The sequence below is a fragment of the Garra rufa genome, chromosome 11 (assembly GCF_049309525.1).
Source record: "Garra rufa chromosome 11, GarRuf1.0, whole genome shotgun sequence".
NCBI classification, from domain to species: domain Eukaryota; kingdom Metazoa; phylum Chordata; class Actinopteri; order Cypriniformes; family Cyprinidae; genus Garra; species Garra rufa.
This window is the reverse complement of record NC_133371.1, coordinates 8,166,946-8,190,832: the sequence shown is the minus strand read 5'-3', so window position 1 is coordinate 8,190,832 and position 23,887 is coordinate 8,166,946. Positions and strand designations below refer to the sequence as shown.

Here is a 23,887-nt window from a genome sequence, read left to right as displayed (position 1 = left end):
TAACGTGCTGCGTTAACGCGAAACTCTTATCGTGCGATAAAAAAAATATCGCCGTTAATCTATTCTCATATTTGGGTTGGGAGCTGGGTCTAAACTACGCAAGCTATGATGACTTTCACCTTGATAGTTTAACGCTAATGTATACCGAATATGGTCACGCGTTGTCTCCTCCGCCAAAACACAGACAGGATCGCGTCGTCCTCCATTCATGAAAACCGAATCTACTATAGCGAAATGCCACGTAAATTCGTCGTTTTTTGGATTCATAAATCTAATGTTGGTCAGTCACTTAATTCAAATCGCGATATGGACTAGTGTATGTGAAACCTGAAATGCAAAAAGACCGTTTTAATATGAATCTGAAATGTTCCGTTTGCCTAGCTGTATGTATGCATGGCGGAGACGAGCTTTTACTACACTCATACTGAAACACACGTGACGCTCCCGGTAATTTTTGGCTTTTTTAGATTAAACTTAATCTCCCAAACTGCTGTGAGTGTCACTTTTACCGTTTCATTTGAGAAAACGAGCATCATATCATACTGTATGACACAGAAACGTCACGGCAACCTGTCAAAATAAAAGTACGGTGTAACATGTAATGGGCTGGGTAGGTGTTGACGTTAAAAAAAAACACAATCTAATAGGTAGAAAAAATAATTTCATTGTTAGTTAGTTAGTAAACACAAGTACATCTAATTGAACATAATTTATTTTCATCAACAAATTATCATAGAACAGCTTTATGAGCTTTATGATCCATTCTCAAAGACTTACTTTTAGTCATTATTTGGGTAGCACACATATTCTGAATGCCTTCAGCAGAATTCAAATTAGCCATTTTAATCTAGATTAATCTAGATTAATTCCAAGATTTAATCTAGATTAATCTAGATTAAAAAAATTAATCTATGCCCACCCCTAATATATATATATATTTTTTTTTTCTTTTCAAGCAAATTGATCTTGCTTTTCTTCTTTCTTTCGTGACATATTGTCAAGTATGGTCACCTATACTTGAAATTGGTCCTCTGCATTTAACCCATCCAAGTGCACACACACAGCAGTGAGAAGTGAACACACACACACACACACATGTTGGGTTTACATGTTTTATGGGGACATTCCATAGGCGTAATGGTTTTTATACTGTACAAACCGTACTTTCTATCGCCCTACACCTACCCTACACCTAAACCTAGCCCTCACAGGAGATCAGGAGATTGTGCAAACTTTTACTTCATCAAAAAAACTCATTGTGCATGATTTATAAGCCTGTTTCCTCATGGGGACCTGAGAAATGTCCCCACAAGGTCAAAATCTACTGGTATTCCTATCCTTATGGGGACATTTGGTCCCCATAACGTGATGAATACCAGGTACACACATACACACACACACACACACACACACACACACACACACACACACACACACATACACACACACACACACACACACACACACACACACACCGGAGCAGTGGGCAGCCTGCGCCCGGGGAGCAACTGGGGGTTCAGTGCCTTGCTCAAGGGCACTTCAGTCATGGTATTGAAGGTGGAAAGAGCGCTGTTCATTCACAATCCTCACCTTCGGTGTGGGAATCGAACGGCAACCTTTGGGTTACAAGCCCAACTCCCTCACCATTAGGCCACGGCTGCCTTTTTTTATGAGAAAAAGAGAGAAAAAATATTAAGAGTTACAACATTTTTTTTTTTTTTTTTTTTTTTTTTTTGCAGTGTTCCTCTCTTTTTCTCAAGTCATCCCTCATTTGTCTTGACAGGAAGTGATGAATGAAGCTTTCCTTTCTTCCTGCTGATGGAGTGATCGCATCAGAGTCTCATAAAAGCAGTATAAATATTTAATCAATGGCTGACGGCACACAGACCAGCAGAGTGTGTGTGTGTGTGTGTGTGTGTGTGTGTGTGTGTGTGTGTGTGTGTGCAGCTCTACTCGAATCATATCAGGAGTTCATGGGAAGGGCATCACTAAAGACTGGCAAGGGAATCAGGTTTACTGTGAGGGTTAAAGGCCATCGCTCCTCATAATACAGCGACATGACACTTTGTTTCACGCTTTGAGTCTGACATGCAGTACAGCTCCAGCTCTCTTACACACCGATTCGAAAGCAGAACACAATTGCTTTTCCTGAAGGAGCATCACTAGATTAGGTTTTCCTTGGTTCTTTATAAGTTAAATGTTACAGAACTGTTTTTGTTATTACAGGTCAGTTCCAGTCTGACTGAATGCTTTGGGTTATGGGTTTATATCTGGTCAGAATATTTAAAGGATAATATGGTCGCAATTAACATTGTTAGCAACATAGTTCAACTTGTCTCATCTCTCAATCTGTGGTTATAAACATAGTTTCTTGTTGGTATGACATACAGTATGGACTTAAATAGATCATGCTCTTGGACATGACAAGCAAACTAACATGCAGTACAATCTATATTGTTTATTATTTTAGGATTACTTCACTTTCAGAACAAAAATTTACAGATAATTTACTCACTACTTTCTTCAATCGTAAAGAAATTGTTTTTTTTGTGGAAAACATTTGAGGATTTCTCTCCATATAGTGGACTTCTATGGTGCCCTGAGTTTGAACTTCCAAAATGCAGTTTGAACACAGCTTCAAAGAGCTCTAAACGATCCCAGCCGAGGAAGAAGGGTCTTATTTAGAGAAACAATTGGTTATTTTTGAAAAAAAAAAAAAAAAAAGACAATTTATATACTTTTTAACCTCAAATGATCATCTAGTCTCGTCTCTGTGATGCGCAGTCTGTGTGATCTGGGTTAATACAGTTAGGGTATGTCGAAAAACTCCCTTCTCGTTTTCATCTTCAACTTCAAAATCATCCTACATCACTGTTTTACCTTTTTGATCATGTTACCTGTTTGATCTTCTTTATATGTTCACTTTGTAAACACTGGGTCGGTACTTCTGCAGCGATGTAGGACGATTTTGCAGAAAATTAAAGAAAATTAGATTTAGATAATTAGATTAGAAATTTAGAGTCCTTTGAAGCTGCATTTAAACTGCATTTTGGAAGTTCAAACTCAGGGCACCATAGAAGTCACTATATGGAGAGAAATCCTCAAATGTTTTTCTTAAAAAAGAATTTCTTTACGACTGAAGAAAGAAAGACATGAACATCTTGAATGACAAACTCAACATTATCTGTACATTTTTGTTCTGAAAGTGAACTAATCCTTTAAATACACTTCAGTTCTAACACACCTGTCTGTAAGTTTCTCAGTTTTCTAAGGTGCCTTCATACGCTGCCTGCAAAGTCAGGCAGTAAGGCAACAAGTCTGCAGCCTAAGCTTTGTGACTCTAATGATGCATTAAGCATACTCGGTTAAGCTGCGAGTTATGTCCTTGTGTGGGAAACATAACCCAGTTGAGGTTGAGCTAACTTTATTGGTCACTGTGGGAAGGGCAGTTACCCTAAATCTGAGCCCTGGTGATATTTTTGTTGAAAGAAGATAATCTACTTTTTCCTTCAGAATATTCTCCCTGTGAAGCTGACCGACAACACTCTCACATCCCTGACTAGCAAAGAGAGATTGATCATCTGTCATCATTTACACACTTCCATATCATTTCAGACTCGCATGATTTAATTTAGTCTTCTTGGAACACAAAATATATTGATTACAAGACTATGTAAATGTTTATTTTTTTATGATGTATTATTTTCTTCCGTGCAGCACCAGAAGCTGCTGGCACCATAAAGGTTTGTGTGAAATATTCCATTTGACAGCATTTGCACATTGAAAACTTGGAGCCTAAAGGCTTTGACATCAATATATCTGGATATAGGATGTGAGTTGAACTAACGGAAAATGTACATAATGACAAAGCTAAACACCAAGACAAACATCAGTATGACTCACTGAACACTCATTTCTCTCTACAAAGATCTATTAGAAGGCGTTTGTAAAAAAAAAATGAGTTGGTGGCACTAATGTGACATGAGGTGCAGTGCACACTTCTGTTGTTAAATACATTGAGATAGAATGTCATTCTCTGTATTCGCTGGCTTCCTTTTACACACATTTAAACAGATGCATAGTGCAGAACAACAGTAGCATTAGGTATAATCCATGGGATGCTACACCACATGGTACATTATGCACAATGTCGACTTAATGAGGAACAAAACCATAATGCAGTGCATTTTTAATTAGTCTCTTCACAAACTTTATTTGCTTTTAAGTCATAGAGAATAACAAGCTATTAATTATGCAACACAAAGCCAGAATGACTGATTTCTTTTTTTTTTTCTTTTTTTTTAATGAAAAATACATAGTGTGTGTGTGTGTGTGTGTGTGTGTGTACCTGGTATTCATCACGTTGTGGGGACCAAATGTCCCCACAAGGATAGGAATACCAGTAGATTTTGACCTTGTGGGGACATTTCTCAGGTCCCCATGAGGAAACAGGCTTATAAATCATGCACAATGAGTTTTTTTTATGAAGTAAAAGTATGCACAATCTCCTGTGAGAGCTAGGTTTAGGTGTAGGGTAGGTGTAGGGCCATAGAAAGTATGGTTTGTACAGTATGAAAACCATTACGCCTATGGAATGTCCCCATAAAACATGTAAACCCATCATGATACTAAGCTCTTGCATGTTTTTATGAAAAGCCATCTGTTAGTGGGCAAGCATTACACAACAGGCACTGGATATATCCATACTAAGCACTTGCTCCAACAAGAAAAGAGAAAAATAGGCTCTAATTCATCATTCCTTCATAAAATTGCGTTTACTGAATACTCTGAAAGCATCTCCTAAAGGCTCTTGGCAGCTGTAATCACAGCTGTCTGTTGCATAAAATCAACCACATTTGCATGAAGTTTTGCCTCTTGTTGCTTGATTATAATTTTCAAGGTCTATTAGAGATTATTCTTATTATTTAAACTGGGTTGGCTCTTTGTAATTTGTAATCTGTCAGTATTAGCTATTAGCTGTCTTGTTCTTCATATTTATGTTCTAAAACAAATCTATCAACAATAGAAAAGGGTTAGGTGCATCTTTGGTGATGATGAGGAAACTTTTTAGATGGGTTTTAGATGGTCTGAAAAGATCAGATGGTGAAGATCAATCATCATAGTGGAGCAGCACAGTCTTTCTACTAAGTTGTTTAACCAAGAAACTTTCAAACACACAAAATGCAACTGCAGTTTCTTTCATTCATACCCTATCTACATGTGAACATACTAAATAACCAATCTGGCATTGCTCCTGTTTACGAACTACTCAGTTCATACAGCATCACAGAGACTGGCCAGTGTGTATAAGCACATTTAGCCTTTTTCACTAATACATGTGTAAATTATTCAGATTTAAATTCACATCTCATGAAAACGTTCCATCTAATTCACAACACGTGTGTGTGCACATGAATTTGTTCCTAACCTCATCCTAATCTTAGTGAATCTGGAGTACTCTAAATGGATTTTATGGATTTTACACACAAATTTGTGCATATGCAACCCTAGTGAATGAGACCCAGCATTCCACAGACAATAATTAGCATTGCAATCAATCATTTAGCATAAAGAAAAAATAAAGAAAGCCATTAACTGAGGTTTGCATAAAATAAAGAACACAGACGTAGCCAGCGCATTTCCAAAATGATCAACGCAATCTACCAAGAGCAGCGCAAAATTAGCATCTGATTAAAGACATGCTTTTTTCGTGACAGTAAATGACAACACAATTACCAATACATTTATGACCACAAACCTAAATTAAAATTAGTCATGTTGCATGATTAACTCAGATACTCGCCTCCCATTTTTGACTGTGCATCTTAAGTAAATCCTTACAGTATTTTTTTAAATGTTAAAACAGGGTTTGCGTTGGTGCAAGCTGTTAGTAAATCTGGCCCTTAGAGTGGAGTCTGGCTCAGAAATGCCTCTGCTTGCTGTGGCCAGAGGTTCTTCTTTCTAATTCGCCTTTTTTCCTGCCAGGACACCAAGCACCAAGTCTTGCCTTCGCCACAACTGAACACTACAATGCACTCTGAACTGCTAACCTCTTTTGAGAGCATCTGCAGTCCTGGCCTGAGTCATTTAAAAATCCATTTGATTTAATTTAGGGAACATATGATTCATCTCTGCACAGCAGAGAAAGAGAGCCTCATCATTATGTTCACTCATGCTGGATGAATGATTAGAAATCCTCTTTTAGAGGCTGTCTGTGGACACAACCACAAAGGGATTCCAGCAAGATTGCAGATAATATGGAGTGCGGAGGTACAGAAAATGGAGAAGATATTACATTTCCAGATCAAAATGGTAATACTTCTAAGTATCCTGAGACATCACATAAAGAAACTGGGCTCCTAAGTGGTGGTATATGAAGAGTACAGACAATTTGGGGGGAAATAATAGAAAATAAATATACAGTCAAACCAAAATGTATTTATTTCTCACATTATCACAGTTTATTCACTATAGTTTAGAAAGTGGTAATACAATATGACAAGAACTTTAAGTTAGACTGTGTTATAGACTGTGTTAAATTTAATAACGCTGAGTGATGAAAAGACTGTACACGCAGGAAACCTTCATCCACCATTGGATACCTCTGTTGGGCTAATTTGTGGACCTTACAAAGTATACAAACTAATTTATTAATTAGTTATGTGCAGCCTTTTTTTACTGTGCCAGTATGATATATAAATTTGGATTTCTGAAACATACCTTTTGCGAGTAAGGTAATAACCCAGAGAAGTTCAGCACAACAGATTTAATGGCACACAGTGCTCTGATATCACCACCACACTGTCGTTCTGGAATTACAAGAAGAGACAGAAGCAACTGAGATGTCCAAATCCATAGAAGAACTATGACTTGTTAGCAGGGTTAGCAACGGTTGACAAGGATGAATTAATTCTGGTCATGTTTCATGAATGAGACTCATTTCTCCTTACAGGATCATGAGCATGAATCCATTAAATCATGAATCATCAGTCCTCTCTTTGCCTCCACTCGTTTGAGATTGCTTTCTTTCAGAAACTGAAACTTTGCTGCAGGGAAACTTTGCTTTCATTCAGCCTCAGGAGCGCTACTGGGGGTAGCCACTGATTTTTGGCAATGAGACCCAGCTAACAGTCACAGATAGTGTTCAAGTCAGGGTTCTGCGTAGCTCCTTCATCTCAGCAAATCTTTATTTATTTATTTTAGTGTTTAGACCTTGCTTTTTTTGCTGGATTGAGAATAGGCCTTACCTGAACAAGCCATTTCTTTGTGGATCATAATAATACAAAGGTAGGCCTCAAAAGCGGAAACACAAAATGTCTGCACTTACACTTTTACTTTAGTTGACATAAGCCCAAAACAGTAAAAAATAAATAAATAAAAAATCTCCCCAAGTCCACATATCAGGATAGTCAACTATTTAGGGCTGTTCGCAGAATACGTCTTAATCCTGGAATACACTACATGACTTTTGCCCTGATTTTCTGCTGATTTACAGTCTGGAGCAGCTAGTTGCCGAAAGCCAGTGCTAGCCTGCACATTTGAGTTGACTGATTCCACAGAATAATCGCATAATGTATGATGGGCACAGACTCCGATTTTGTAGATTCAGACTCTGATTCCACCTAATCGGAGTATATCAAGGGTGTTTGATATTTTCAGCCAATTTTAGAACACATATTGTTTTCATTTTCAACAAAGTGCACATTTCTCCGCAAATTTTTACAGTCTGTTAGTGTATGATCCTCAGTCATGTAACAGTTTTCCTTTGTCACTATTTACAAAGTCAATTTAAGTGTATTATGCCTCGTGTTTTAAAAATCTGTTCAGATTTTAAAAGTTGTGTAGTGTATTCCAGGCTTTAGTTACGTATGTAACATTGATTACTTGAGAATGAAATAAGATGATGCATCAGCCACTCTAGCTCCTAACTCCAGCAGGTGTAATGATTGTCTGAAGCCTGTGTTGAATCATGCCAATTCATTGGCTGATGGCACTAGGGCATGTCACCAGTGACTCAAACGGACATACCATTGATTACTTTCTACAACATTTCTATAAAAGTGTGCAGAGAGGCCCAACCTGTCTGTATACAAATATCTTCCAAAGACATATATAGACAATACATTTAGATAATGCCTGCAAAGATGAAACACCTCTAACAGAGTGAACTTGAAGGTCAAGAGCCAAGATAACCCACATGCCTCCTACGCAAGAGAAAACAAATCCTTCATTGAATACGACATCCTTTGTGTTCATTAGAGTCAGAATTCTTCCTGGAGCTAAATCCAGTGATTCGAAACAAGGTTTTGTAAACCCTTTAAAGATACTGTAAGTCAAGAAAGGAATATGAGCAGGACAGAAGAGTCTCAGCCATCTTGTCCTATTCATAAAACAGGGGACCCAAAAGAAAAACCATCAATTGGTGCATGTTTAGCAGCAATCACTGCTACCTACAACTTAAGTGTAGCTGGGGAATCATCCAGACTGGTGAGAAGGTAAACAAGCAAGCCTTTGATCACACAGCGTATATCTCCAAATGTTATGGGGAATTAAAGAGGGAAGTGGACAGTAGGCTGTCACAATCAAAGCAAGCAAAATCACCATCAAGAGAGGCAACCCTCTCTTACCATGTAAGAGAGGGTTGCCCACTGTCAAACTCATCCAAAGTCTGAAGTGGTAGTAAAGAGCCACTACTAAGAACTACTACTACTACTACTAGCATACTGCAGTATTTTACTGGCTTCAGATTAGATTCAGTGATGTATGTCAGTAGACATGCCCAACCTGTCAGTTGACTGGTAAACCAAACCAAACCCTGAAGCCTGTGCCCTTATATCCCACACCTGCTATGGAACAGCCTTTTCAACATCATCTAGTGGATTGTATGGGGCCGCTACCCCCTTCAAAGTCTGGGAATGTGTATCTACTGACAGTCATGTGTCAGAGTTCTCTATATTTTGCAGCTGTTCCTTTGCATTCAATTACCACCCAATCTGTTGTAAAGGTACTGTATTGTCACAGCTTATATCTATTTTTGGAATTTCACAAGTTGTTCAAAGTGATCAGGGACAAATTTGTACCTCTAAAGTATTTCAAGAGGTGTTATGACAGCTGGGTATTAGACATAACAGGTCAAGTGCATACCAGGCTGAAAGTCAGGGCGCTAGAGAGCGTTTACATCAGACTTTGTTATGAGCCTATTGCAGAGAGGTAAAGGGAGATGGTAGGTTTGCCATGGTTGTTGCTGGCTGCCCAGGAGGTTATACAGGAGAGTCTGGGTTTCAGTCCAAATCAGTTCTTGGACACCGTGCTAAAGTTATAGCAATTGACAACTTTTCAACTCCTTAGGCTAAATGTGAATTGATTGGGTATTACAGGCGTTTCTGCCCAAATTTGTCTTCTGTTGTAGCTCCGCTTAATGATTTGTTGAAAACAAAGGCAAAATTTGTGTGGGCTCCTAAATGTGAACATGCTTTTGAGAATGTTAAACGATTGCTCACGTCATCTCCTGTTTTACCAGCTTCTCCAACTTTAAGTAGATGCCAGTCAAGTTTATTCATATTCCACAGAAGTTTAATTTGTGCCAAACCAACTTCTCCACCATTGAGAAAGAGGCTTTATTTTAGATTTGCCACTCACTTTGTTTAGGTTTCGGCTACAGAATAGTTTGAAAGGCAAGCAGTAATCCAAACAGTAAACAATCCCCAGCAAAAATAGTTAAAATAGAAAACAATCCCCTAGGACATATAGTTTAAATGGTCAAAATATAAAGGAAAGAAAGAAAAAAAAAATATTCTATCAAAATAGTCAAGTCAAAAAGGCATCCACAGCAGGTTTAATTGTGCTCACGACTCTTTTTTTTTAGTAGTCTGGTACACATTTTCCGGGACTTTTAGGCACTGGTATATACAAGGCTGAAGGCTCCTACTCTATTAATCCACTTCAGGTTTTGGAACTACTACTCACATTGTTTTCTCTGCAGCGTCTCAACAACTATCTGCTAGTCTGCTAATGTCGAGGATATACATCTATATACAATATCAGAAACACCCAATTCAAGTCTTGCAGTATCTACTAATAAGCTGATGACTTGATCAGGTGTGTTAGATGAGGGAACCATTCAAAATGCCACAGAATGGTGAGAGAATTTCCAATTTTGGGCAAACTATTGCTTTAAGTCCTTGAATCATACTGCATTAGCAGCCCTGTGCTGTATGCATATGATGTATTCACCACATCCCTGTTCTCAAGTGTGAATGGATATACTATGTATCACTTTAATTGGATAAGGTGGTGAACATATATCTCTTAGGAAACAGCTTTAACAGTCAGCTCATTTTAATCCTTAATGACACCTTTGATGAGTAGCTCAAACTAAACCCTGCCTCTAATTGGAAGCTCCTTATGGGAAGGTTTATAATGATTGCATATATGCATTTACTCACTATAAATTAAGACTTAAATTCCAGAGGACGCAGGATGCTGTGGTTTCTTAGAATTCATTAAAAGAATGACATTTTGTGTCAATATTTTTGGCGTCAATACCATTACAGTGCTGGACACAGAACACTAAGTTGTCTTTACTTGTTATTTGTTGTAAGAGGGGAAAAGGGTGAACCTTTCCTGACGTCAACTGTGTGATCATCCAGGTTTATCGGCCAGCATTACTGAAAACATCTTAAATCATTTACAAGCCACAAGATGAGCATTTAATTCTCCCATGCCTTGGCAGGAGGCACTTGGAAAAGTGCCACATCAGGCCCCTGCAATATGGTATTAAAAAATCAATAACAAAGTGGCATGAAGACAATCAACGTTACAAAGAAGATACAAATGAGAATAAGAAAGGGCAGGGTATGGGGAGATAACTTTGAAGTCTCCTGTTTGAGAAGTGAAAGGACAGCACTAGTACATTTACTATTCAAATTGTAGCTCTTTACTGAATGTAGTGTCTATCACTGCTTGCAGAACATGCATCAAACCCAACTGATGTCATTTTTTTTCTCCAAGAAATTCAGTCCAGTATTTATTGTTGCTTCATAAAAGCCAATATTGCAAAAGGTTGTGTTGATAAACACCACATGAACAGCAGTGCAGTTGTTTTTCGAATATCAGGGACAACAACACATTAAACTGCTAAGCGGGAGTAAGCTGAGCATTTATAATGCATTATGGTATTTAGTGTTCCTTTTAGTGGGCAATTGGCTATTGACTTTGGTTGAATTAACTCTATTTCAGCAGTTGAAGTCAGTGACTGACAGCTGGATTTGGACATATGTGACTTCGTAAGTATGAACGTATTTAAAGGTGCCATAGAATGCATTGAAACAATATTTTAAATTGTTCTCTGATATCTACACGGTTTTACAAGTCCATTTACAACCCTAGGATCTGTCCCTAGAATGAAATGCTCTGTTATTGCCTTATTTGGAAGGTCCATGAATATTAATGAGGGGCTCTGCTCTGATTGGCTGTTTCACAGAGCTGCTCATCTCAATAGCTCGGACATGGAGGAAATATATTTAATTACGGAGCTCTAGCCGCTTTTAATATGCGGTTTGTTGAGTCTGCCATTTTGAATCAGCGGCATTTTAGTCTCACTATTGTGATCGCATGTGCTCTGTTAAATGTTATACTGCAGCGACACAAGTACTTACCACACAAGTTCCAAAAGTCCACAACTGCCCCAAATTCAATAAATCATGTTTTTCTGTTGCATCATTAATTTGTTAAATAGATAAATACGCAAGCAAAAACTATGTTTGTCCTTAAAACACTAGTATACAGTCAGCTGGCCTACTGACACTCAACCATGCTGATGAACCAGCATCACCAGCTGCATTTTGCTTGAGAACAGCATGAATATGCTGGTCCACTAGCTAGACCAACACTATACCAGCATAAACCAGCTTAGACCAGCTTGCTGGATTTTTAAGCAGGGATAGTAACTGAATGAAATATTAATGGCAGGTTATGAGTGGTAGTAGTCTTGTTTCTGTCCACTACTCGTGTGATGGAGAAACTACGAACGGTGACATTTAGGCCCCAGACGTGGGACTTTGAAGGCATTTATCTACAACAATAAAGGAAGCATCCATACACCACCTCTCTGGGGAGGACGAACCATTTAACTCAGAGAGCTAAGTGCATTCTGACAGCCAACTAAACACTTACTGGCTAGAAGGTTAAGAAAACAAAAGAGCATCTCAGCTGTTACTGTCAGAGGAAGAACTTTGAAAGGGTCATGACATGACATTAGGAATAGTTTTTTTGTTGTATTTTCAGTTGTCAAACAATCACAAATAATATTAACGTTTGACCTTTAGAATCTTGCACAATGTACATTAATGCTTATGTGTCATTTAAAAACATACATTTACACACAAAGTGATTTTGATTTATTTTTTTGTTTTTTTTTAACTCAACTGCCATGGAATCGAATGCACAGAATAATGAGATGTCATAGGCAGTGCAGGATACTGTGCATTTATGCTGGCTTCAAAAATGATTAGATAAAGACACCTCAGTAGACAGGATGTCACACATCCCAAATGGTGGTAGGTCTCCAGAACAAGTTTGAAAAGTTGAACAAGTTTTGGAAGACTGTTCTAGCTGAAAAAAAGTTGTTAATGCATGCTTTCATTAAAAATCTGGAGATGTGATCAGCCTGATATCTTTTTTTTTTTTTCATTTACATGAACTCAATCCATTTCTAATTGGGTTGATGGCTCATTCAAACTAAATTTCAATCCTATTAAAATGGGTGATAATCTGTTCAACTATAGGAAATTTTAGTACTCAAAGATCCTCACATTGCATTGGGTGACTTAAAGCTAATAAACTCCCAAGCAGATCACAGTCAGATAGCACTTCTGGAGTTAGAATGGATTCATTCAGACTGACGAATGTTATTGCAAGTAAACATACCTATTTTACACTGAAATACGAATAAAAATGATATGGTATTCACGCACATTTATACAATTTATCACTCTTGCTCAATTCTGTTCTCAGAGGTCATGCACATCTGTAACAATGTGAAAGTTGATTATTGACAACTTGGAGCAAACTTCAGTCTAAAGTCCCCAGAACATCTAGAGTCACATATAGACTATGCTGTTATTGGCAACAACTATTGTAATTCATAATGAAGTTGATTTTACTATCACTGAAAGGTGGATGTGAAGCACACGCATATTCTAATGGAAAACAGGACGAGCAAAGCTAATTCACATTCTACTGCCATCGAAACCATACACGCTGCCTATAAAACACTGTAATATTGCAGAGTCCATCAAAAGTAATAGGATGTTCCAGTATGATTTGCAACATCGGGGAAAAGAAACACACACCATCCTGTTTATATCAGCGAGGGCTAGAAGCACAGAGTTCTTGCAATACATCACAGATTTAATATGGATGTCATGACAGACCCGTCACGGCGCCTCTGGTTTCCGGCATGCTGGTCTCCAAACATGACACTGAGAATATGCTAATTCAGTTCATGTTAACACAATGTGACACCATTGTTACTTGAGATGTGGGGTATTTCTGACAGCCTCCGCTGCTGATTTGTGAGTATGCTGTAGTTATTTTTCCATTCAAGCATCCATTTGCATCGTATGAGACAAAAAAAAAAATTGTATCTCTTAATTTCACATACGGTGGTTCTGACCTTACGTTTATTTATAATGTGTTATACATTTTTATATACAGTCGTGGCCAAAAGTTTTGAGAATGACACAAATATTAGTTTTCACAAAGTTTGCTGCTAAACTGCTTTTAGATCTTTGTTTCAGTTGTTTCTGTGATGTACTGAAATATAATTACAAGCACTTCTGTAATGAGGTTGAGGTTGAGGCTGCGTTGGAATCCATTTGCAGAAGTTTAATGAGTGAGCAGTTCAGCAATCCAAATCGTAAGGCAGAAATCAGAATCGTGGTCACAGGCAAGATGGTCAAAAAATCACAGTAATCAGTCCAACCAGCAAACAAACAAAGGGGTAGTCCAAATGGCGAAGACCAGAGAAACAGGCGATAAGTCATACACGTGATAATCAAAACAAGTCAAGAAAAACGCTCGGTAAGGCAGTAAAACTGGCAATACTTCGCAAAGTCTGTTTGGTCCTGGCCATGCTTTAATGGCCGCCAAACAGGAAGTGAAGGCAGAAGAAGCAGAGGGAGTGGTACCAGTCAGTATTCAGGTGAGGGCTCCCTCTGCTGGTGTGGTGCTACAACTTCATACGTTTCAAAGGCTTTTATTGACAATTACATGACATTTATGCAAAGAGTCAGCATTTGCAGTGTTGGCCCTTCTTTTTCAGGACCTCTGCAATTCGACTGGGCATGATCTCAATCAACTTCTGGGCCAAATCCTGACTGATAGCAACCCATTCTTTCATAATCACTTCTTGGAGTTTGTCAGAATTAGTGGGTTTTTGTTTGTCCACCCGCCTCTTGAGGATTGACCACAAGTTCTCAATGGGATTAAGATCTGGGGAGTTTCCAGGCCATGGACCCAAAATTTCAACGTTTTGGTCCCCGAGCCACTTAGTTATCACTTTTGCCTTATGGCACGGTGCTCCATCGTGCTGGAAAATGCATTGTTCTTCACCAAACTGTTGTTGGATTGTTGGAAGAAGTTGCTGTTGGAGGGTGTTTTGGTGCCATTCTTTATTCATGGCTGTGTTTTTGGGCAAAATTGTGAGTGAGCCCACTCCCTTGGATGAGAAGCAACCCCACACATGAATGGTCTCAGGATGCTTTACTGTTGGCATGACACAGGACTGATGGTAGCGCTCACCTTTTCTTCTCCGGACAAGCCTTTTTCCAGATACCCCAAACAATCGGAAAGAGACTTCATCCGAGAATATGACTTTGCCCCAGTCCTCAGCAGTCCATTCGCCATACTGTTTGCAGAAGATCAATCTGTCCCTGATGTTTTTTTTGGGAGAGAAGTGGCTTCTTTGCTGCCCTTCTTGACACCAGGCCATCTTCCAAAAGTCTTGTCCTCACTGTGTGTTCAGATGCGCTCACACCTGCCTGCTGCCATTCCTGAGCAAGCTCTGCACTGGTGGCACTCCGATCCCGCAGCTCAATCCTCTTTAGGAGACCATCCTGGTGCTTGCTGGACTTTCTTGGACGACCTGAAGCCTTCTTAACAAGAATTTAACCTCTTTCCTTGAAGTTCTTGATGATCCTATAAATTGTTGATTTAGGTGCAATCTTAGTAGCCACAATATCCTTGCCTGTGAAGCCATTTTTATGCATTGCAATGATGGCTGCACGCGTTTCTTTGCAGGTCACCATGGTTAACAATGGAAGAACAATGATTTCAAGCATCACCCTCCTTTTAACATGTCAAGTCTGCCATTCTAACCCAATCAGCCTGACATAATGATCTCCAGTCTTGTGCTCGTCAACATCCTCACCTGAGTTAACAAGACGATTACTGAAATGATCTCAGCAGGTCCTTTAATGACAGCAATGAAATGCAGTTTTTTCGGGATTAAGTTAATTTTCATGGCAAAGAAGGACTATGCAATTCATCTGATCACTCTTTATAACATTCTGGAGTATATGCAAATTGCTATTATAAAAACTTAAGCAGCAACTTTTCCAATTTCCAATATTTACGTAATTCTCAAAACTTTTGGCCACGACTGTATATTCTGTAAATGTGTATTTTACACTGGAAAAATTGCTTTTCTTACTATTTTTTGTCTTGTTTCCAGCCAAAATATCAAAAATTTCTTTTATTAAATTATAAATATATAAATAGTCAAATTTAAGTGAGTTTTTGCTTAGAACAAGCAAAATAATCGGCCAATGGGGTAAGCAAAAAAAAAAAAAAAAAAAACTAATTTCAAACAGAAAACAAGATTATTTTTCTTACCCCATTGGCCGATTATTTTGCTTGTTTCATTTAGAATAACTTAATGTTTTTTTTTTTTTTTTTACTCGTCTAGAAAATCGTTCTTGATTTAAGAATTCTTATATATTTAAACAAGACAAAAAAAATCTAAGTTAGGGTTAGGGTTAGGGTTAGTTTTTTTTTTTGCAGTGCATTTGACAGTTGTCTCAAAGGGAAATAAATAAATAGATACATACATACATAAAAGCTGAATTAGCTTTCATTTTATTAACCCTCTTTAAAGCTAAAACTAAAATTCAAATCTAAACAAAATCATCATGAACATCTGCAAAGGTCACCAGCAGGTGGTGCAAAGATACAATAAAAAATAAATCAACACAAATCCACAATCAGTTGCCTTTTCCGTCTGGTGTGAAAACCCTGCTCAAAAGATGTTTCTTTCTTTCTTTTGGAATTTTCTGAAATTTAAATATTTGTATTAAACAAAACAACAACAACACAAAAAAAGACATGTCATTTATGTACATTCAGTGAGGGTCAATTATCTGCAATGAGCAGTTTAATACCCGGGTACACTTTTCAACATTTAAGCATTTCAGAAGGATTATTTGAATTCATATTTCACAACAAAGAAAATACAGTATTGATTACACCACATGCAGAATATGGATATACAGTAGTCAACATTCGGAGTGGATCAAAACCTTTCATCAAATTTGTCCTAAAACCAAAAAGAAAACCCATTCTTATCTTTGGACAACTTTTGATAAACTTTTTTGATCCACTTTGAATGTTGACTACTGCATACCCAGTAGAAATCTGAATTTTAAACACTAAATATTAATGCATCCATGAAATCATGCAGTACGCGCTAGTGCTGAGATGCAGAGGAGAGAGACAAGTTCATCAGCAATGCTGAGATTTGTGGAGTGTCAATACATGATATGTATTTAGTTTAAATATAAACATGCATTAAATTCGATTGGTTTTGCGTTCTAAATGTAACTGTGTCAGAAGTAATAACATGAGTGTGAGCCTCTACTGCAGACCGTATTTAACACATATTCAGTTAATTAATAAGCCTTTGCATTTGAGAGTGCTGAATTTCTCACATTATTCAGGGTCAATCAAAGGTTACAGCTGCATCCTGCTGCTAACCCTATTATAAACATTAGATCTTACTGAAAGGCCATCCACAGTTTGAATGTTCCATAGATGTTCTCCCCGCTGGTGAGAGTGGGCTCTTTTGCCCACTCCAGATTCAATCAGCAGCCCATTTCATCACACAAGAAAGCCCCCAGACACTATCTGTGCGTCAGAGCAAACCTCAGCGAACGACAGTCAGGCTCATTTAGAGCTCCTTCTGTCGGACCACTAGTGGAGGCCCTGAGGTCACCTCTCTTTGTTAGCTCTCTACTTTAATCGAGGTTTTAAAGATGGAAATGAAGTCATCTTTTTCTCAAATAAGCAATGACCTCAATCAGTCTTGCTGCTTCAGGACATTCAGATGTTAACAGTGTTTAAGTTGTAGACATGGAGGCCTGTCATTGACACCTGAAATGTGTTTCATTTGGAAAAAAAACCTCATTAAACTGGATTTGCTAGGGAGACACGTGTTAAAGGTGCCATAGAATGGAAAACTGTATTTACCTTGGCTTAGTTGAATAATAACAGTTCAGTACATGGACATGACATACCATGAGTCTCAAACACCACCATTTCCTCCTTCTTATTTAATAATGGTGTTTGCAAAAGACCACTGAAAAACAGGTCAATTCCAACATAACACCGACTGTTACGCAATAGCCCCAGGATCGTTAATAGTCACGCCGCCAACATTTGCATCGCCCAATCATCATTAACGTCAGTACATCAGTAAAATAAGGCGAGTCACTGAAGGGACATGGTTAGCTTAATGCTAGCGCTAGCCTGTTACATTTCACTTACCACATAAATGGAGAGATGACTGCGCTGATGATGGCGAATGATTTACAGATCCTGAGCAAAACTAACAAGCATCTAAACTTGTGTGGTAAGTACTTGTGTCGCTGCAGTACAACGTTACACAGAGTACACGCGATCACAATAGTGAGAGTAAAATGTTGCGGATTCAAAACGGCAGATTCAACAAACCGCATATTAAAAGCGGCTAGAGCTCCATAATTAAATATATATTTCCTCCATGTGTGAGCTATTGAGATGAGCAGCTCTGTGAAACAGCCAATCAGAGCAGAGCTCATCATTAATATTCACAAACCTTCCAAATAAGGCAATAACAGACCTTTTCATTCTAGGGACAAATCCTAGGGTTGTAAATGGACCTGTAAAACCGTTTCTGGAGATTTTTTGCCCTTTCCTATGCCATATACCTTCTATGTAGATATCAGAGAACAATTTGAAATATTGTTTTAATGCATTCTATAGCACCTTTAAGGCATTTGGTACAAAAAAAAATAGCTTGAATAACTTTAATACATCAATATATTACAGTTTTTTTGTAGCATTAAAGTGGTATTTTTTTATTGAATCACTAGTTTTCTTCAACAGAATTGCAATAGGTTTGTAAAATACTGCCCCATCTGCCACTGGTTGGATAAACAGATAAGCAGAACATTGTCATTAGCAGCATAGTAAAATGAATCGGTGCTCCCAAAACCATTGTTCCATCGAATTCTGTATTTGTCATTACAATGCAACAACACTTTCATTTTCTTTACATTTCATTAATCATTACATATTGTATACAAATTTCAATCTATGTCTTTCATTCATAGCTCATCAAGAAAATAAAAGTGTCATTTTAAAGAGTGCACTTTGATAGATGTGCTCTACCACTCCCAGAAACAATCCACTACTTAGTCACACAACTGTAAATAAAGGAAAAAGACAGCGAATGAAACTAGTAGTTCTCAGATGCCATGTTTTTCCTTGATGTCAAATAGCACGTCACGTCTACGGGAAACATGCTCAAACAAACATAGCAAAGCCATTTTTTACTAGTACCACTGACCCACAGTTTTTGTGGGAAATTGCAAATCACAGGAAAGCAAAATCTTACCAAGTTCTCCCTGGAATTAGTTCCCATGTGCCCCTTGTTGGGAAAAACACGCAGATCAAAACAAGTCTAGACAAATCAGACTACACTGCTCTCAAGCATAAGTTAGCCAGCTCAGGACCGAGGGCAACGCTTTCTCATTTATGTTGTAACCACGTCACAGTCACTAAAGGCCGTAAATAAACTCATCTGTTGAAACCATTCTTCTCTGTATCTTTGCTATTACAGCTAATGAAAAGCATCAGCAGGATTTATTGGCTTAATGGCACAATATAGCACAGATCATTAATCAGCTTATCGTGCTATAAACAGCTATAGCTGACATTATGCGTTTCATAACCTAATGAAAACATTTCAGCAAAGACACTTCAGAGAATGCATATTGATAGCTGAATTTGCACAACAACATTAAGTTTACTGTAAGGGCAACATAATGTGTGGTGCAATATTAGTGGGCAAATTGCTCATTAGAAAGAAATATCACAAATGAAGTATTTGTAACATCTCAGTTGTTTCTGTAGACAGCAATGTTATTAAATGGAATGCAGATACATTCATATTCATTCATGTTTTTATCAAACATGAATTTGCAATACAATGTTTCAAAAGCTCAGCAAAGTACAGGTTTGTAATCTAACAGCCTGGCCTATGCTGTAGCTGACTCTGGTCAAGAACTACTCTCTTAAACAACCATACAAAGTCAACAACCGATTTGTTTAATTTGTGCATGCATTTCAAGGGCGAGCTAAAATAGATGATAGCACAATAATAAACTGCCAATGGGGGGAAATCATTCAAATTACTGCACAGCAGTCTCCAAGAACGGTTGTATTTAGAGAAAATTGACAAAATGTAAAAGTGTAAACAGAATGTCTGTGTTCAAAGTTAAATGGAAAAATAAGAATAATTAGGCCAGGGAAGTTGTTTCCAGTGATTTGGTCAAAGAGGTTTGTAAAACAGCCTATATTAAATTCCAAATCATGCAGACTGCTGTCTCACTCAATTATTTGGAGAGGTTTCTCTTAAAACCAGCAAAACAGCATAATTGATACAGTTGATGAAGTGAATATTCACACTGAAAGTGTTTTTTAGCATAATGAAGTGTTTGGTCTGAATAAGTCTTACAGAATTGTGTTAGCCAATAGCTACAGTACACAAATGCTATGCATACTCTCTAAACCTAATTTTTAAGTTTGTTTGTTGTTGTTGAGTCCCACAATCATGGTGTCATGAATCCTATCCGTGGTCTTCCGTCTACTCGCCACCTGGAGGTCACCCGCTCATTACATCGACTCTCACGCTACACAGACTGCTACATGTCACCCCGGACTACACCTCCCATGTTCCATTGCACTGATTACCCTCTCCACCTGTATCCAATCAGACTCACTATAAATATGAGGCCCTTAATTTACACTATTCAGGTCCAAGCATTGTCTAGGGTGTAACACTCTCCCAGTGTTAGCTACTTTAGATAGCCATTTCCCTCTCCTATTTATCAAAGTCTAGTTAAATCTTGTTTCTAGTCTGGTTATTTGTGTCTTGATCCTAGCCTGGTTTCCTCGTTTTGCCTGTTCCTCTGTCTGCCCTGGAACATTATTGCCTGTCTTGGATTCTCCCTTTGTCTTGTAGTTTTGGACTCTGTTCGGCCCTCGTTTGGACTATCACCTGTGTGTTTGGATTACACGTTTGCCTCGCCCCCCCGTATCACATTTGCTGTCGATCGACCCTTGCCTGTCTTTGGATTATTCTTTTGTCTTGCCCCCATATACCTGTCTGCCATTGTTCAACCCTTGCCTGTGCATTACCACGTCTTTGTTAAATTAAAGCTTCGCTTCACGTCTCTGTCGCTCCGTAACACATGGTACACTACTCGGTATAGATATGGGTGCACACTCATATTATTGCTTATTGTTGCTTTTAATACTATCCTTTGAAACACAGTTTTGTCTGTAAGTACACCAATGCAACCGTTTCATTTTACTACCCCTTTTCTTTCTGCCCAAATATTCGGCCAAGGTACCAATCTGATAGCAGTGCTGTTTAGAATATCTACACCTACATCTCACATGTATTCTTCATAACAATGGTGAAAACATGTTCAATCCCTAGACATTTGAAAGATTCCAAAGTCAGACTTTAATCAAAACTCAATTTCTTAAAGTATCAAAATTTCTGAGGTACACTATGATTTTGCATTTATTTATATTTCTAAGGAATGTGGCATTTTAATCATCTAATACATTGGTTCAGTAATGTATGTTCCAGTCTTTAGGAGAGATATAGTGGATACATCTCAGATCCAGCAATGCTACAGTGATTACCTTTTAATTAGCAAAAAATAAATAAAAAAATTGAAAATAATACTTCAAATTCAATCTACCCAATCAGCGGAGAGGATTTAAGAGTCTCTCTGTTGATTCAGTAAACATCACATAACAATAATGACCTGTGTATGTGATAACAGTTCACTGAATGATTATCTGTGACTACACATGTTAGTGATTACAAAGTGAAAAGTGGAAGGTTAGGGGATAATGAGTTTACTAATCAGTGTGCGTGTGTGTGTGTGTGTGTGTGTGTGTGTGTGTGTGTGTGTGTGTGTGTGTGTGTGTGTGTGTGTGTGTGGCTTCTTGTCTATCCATACCTTTGTCTGTATTTAGAGGCCAGCAAAGCAACACATTTCTTTTCTTTTTTTTTTTTTTTTTTTTTGTAGAAAAATGTAACGGGTTTATCAGACAGGTTCACTTTCATGAATATTTAAATGAAATGTTATGTTTTTTTTTTGTTTGTTTGTTTTTTTTTATCAACCAGGGTGTATCGTTCAGTTTTAAAATGGGGTTTTGTGTTAGTGCTGGCTAAGCCATTCAGTACTCAGCGATCTTTTAGCTCTTTCTGGTGACCAATTAAGTGCCATCTGGACAGAACTTGTGTCAGCAATTGGTCTCCAGTCTGTCCCAGTTATGGTAGGGTCAGAGGATAGATGCTAGTTGGTCAACAGAGAACCTGCTCACAGCCAGCGTGAGGTTGCTCTTTGGGTTTGTGCTGAGGATAAATCCAACACTGGATTTCTGACATTAAATACTACATAATGTCAAAGCCTGGGCTAGTGTGCAAATGGACAAATGCTTCTGTGTCTGCATCTGCATAAAGTTTACTTTTGGGTGTGCTTCAGAAATTAAATGTGACACTTTCAGACAGTTGACATTTTACTGGTGTCGTTTCATGAAACAGAATTCACATACAGTACACAGTTCAATTAAAAGCTTAAACCTATATAAGTGGATAACCATCCAAAGGGCTTCATTACCTGCTGAGAAAAACTGACATTTCCTCTTACTGACTAATTTAATAGAAAACAGTAGTATGAATATATATTTATGTATGTTTTCACATTTTAAGTGACAATTGAAGTGTGGCTTTGTGAGAAGCAAATGGTGCCTCACCATCTCCGTCTCAGTGCAAATGGCCATTAGTTGATAATCACTGAGCCCTTTTCCCTCTCTCTCCACCCACTGCATAAATGCATATTAATGCACTCTAGAATGCGCACCGCCTTTCTCAGTTCTCAAGCTTATTTATTTTGTGTATAAGTACACACTACGAGTCCTTGACAAAAATAAAGTATTAGGACTCTAGCTGGAGAACAATACTTACACCTCACAAAGATATGTTTGACCCTGACTTATCTTAGTCTAATGTTGTACTGAGTTTACTTTTCAACTTCACAAAAAAGAAATTTAGTTCCACTCCAGAGAAAGGAAACACATGATTTGTACAACGGTTTCCTGATCCTAATTAATCAATGCCATCAGACACAAAAGAATTGAACCAAATCGTCAGGAGCTTCATTAGTCTGGGTTTTAAATATGCCTTTCTGTAACACAACAGCTGCCACTCTTAATTATCCACATTGAGCTCTGCATAACATGAATATAAGTTGATTAATGTGTCATTTTCCGCATTGTGCACTTGCATTCAACAACCTGTACATCAATGCATATAAATGCAAATTATCAAAGCATAATTCATAATTAATCAAGATAAAGGCATAACTAACCAAGACTAAACATGGCCATGAGATTTAATAAGACATTAGGAAATAAGAGAATCTGTGAGATGCACATATTTTATATGTATTTATTTATTTTAAAAAATGGCTTGATATATTTATTTAGAAAAAAAAAAAAAATCCAGCAGACTTCCCAAATGATCCAGCCATCTTCCATTGGTGCCATAATGCCACTGGCCAATGTTACTATATCAGGATGGAATGAAATTTTTTTATATTACAGTAACTGTATATTGAAGGCAGATAAAAAAGATATCTAAAATCTTCACACAAATGGGGACACTGTCAATAGAACATCTCCATCTCAATGGGCTCAAATGCAGCAGAAGCCACTCCATTTCTTATTGAACTCAGTGGGTTTCGATGCCGAGCCTGAGTCATGATCCCTCTCTTTCAAATATAACGCTTCCCTGGCCTTCTCAGCATATCCATCTGTGAGTCAGTGTCTGTGTCTGTGCGTAAGGTCATTGAAGTGAAGAAGTTTTTGAGCCTGCATTTACCTACAGAATCACTTCCAAGGACGCTTATGAATATTAAAGCCTATATTAAGTTTTAATTAGCGGTTGCATGGAGGGCTTACTGCATATTTTAATTTGCTCTTGACCCATTAAATGGGAACAATACTGGCTGAAACCCCAAGTCTCTCTCTGTGGACACTCAGAGCAGGGTTCTCTTGTCTAGGAAGAATTGGCCTGTCTTGTTGGAAAGCTGAGCAGATCAGCCATGAAATTAGTTCAAGGCAGAGTAAAACTAAAAATGAACTGCTGGCTTAAATACTTGTGGCGTGGTCATAAGGTTTGGCCAATGTAACAATAACCAGTGTCCTGTTTGTGCTTCTTAATTTCAATACAGGTTAAAAAAGCAAACTACCATATCAGTAACTGTAT

General features: G+C 37.9%; 1 protein-coding gene across 1 annotated transcript in view; it reads right to left on the bottom strand.

Annotated features, from left to right (window-relative positions):
* spon1a (spondin 1a) overlaps nt 1-7,260 on the bottom strand; it is a 20,687-nt gene extending 13,427 nt beyond the window's left edge. Inside the window, exons 1-3 of the mRNA XM_073851107.1 lie at nt 7,248-7,260; nt 6,721-6,809; nt 6,583-6,625 (exon numbers count right to left, since the gene is read on the bottom strand). Coding sequence (XP_073707208.1) covers nt 6,583-6,625; nt 6,721-6,809; nt 7,248-7,260 — 145 coding nt within the window. The remainder of the gene's footprint in view (nt 1-6,582; nt 6,626-6,720; nt 6,810-7,247) is intronic.
* Nucleotides 7,261-23,887: the final 16,627 nt, after the last annotated feature.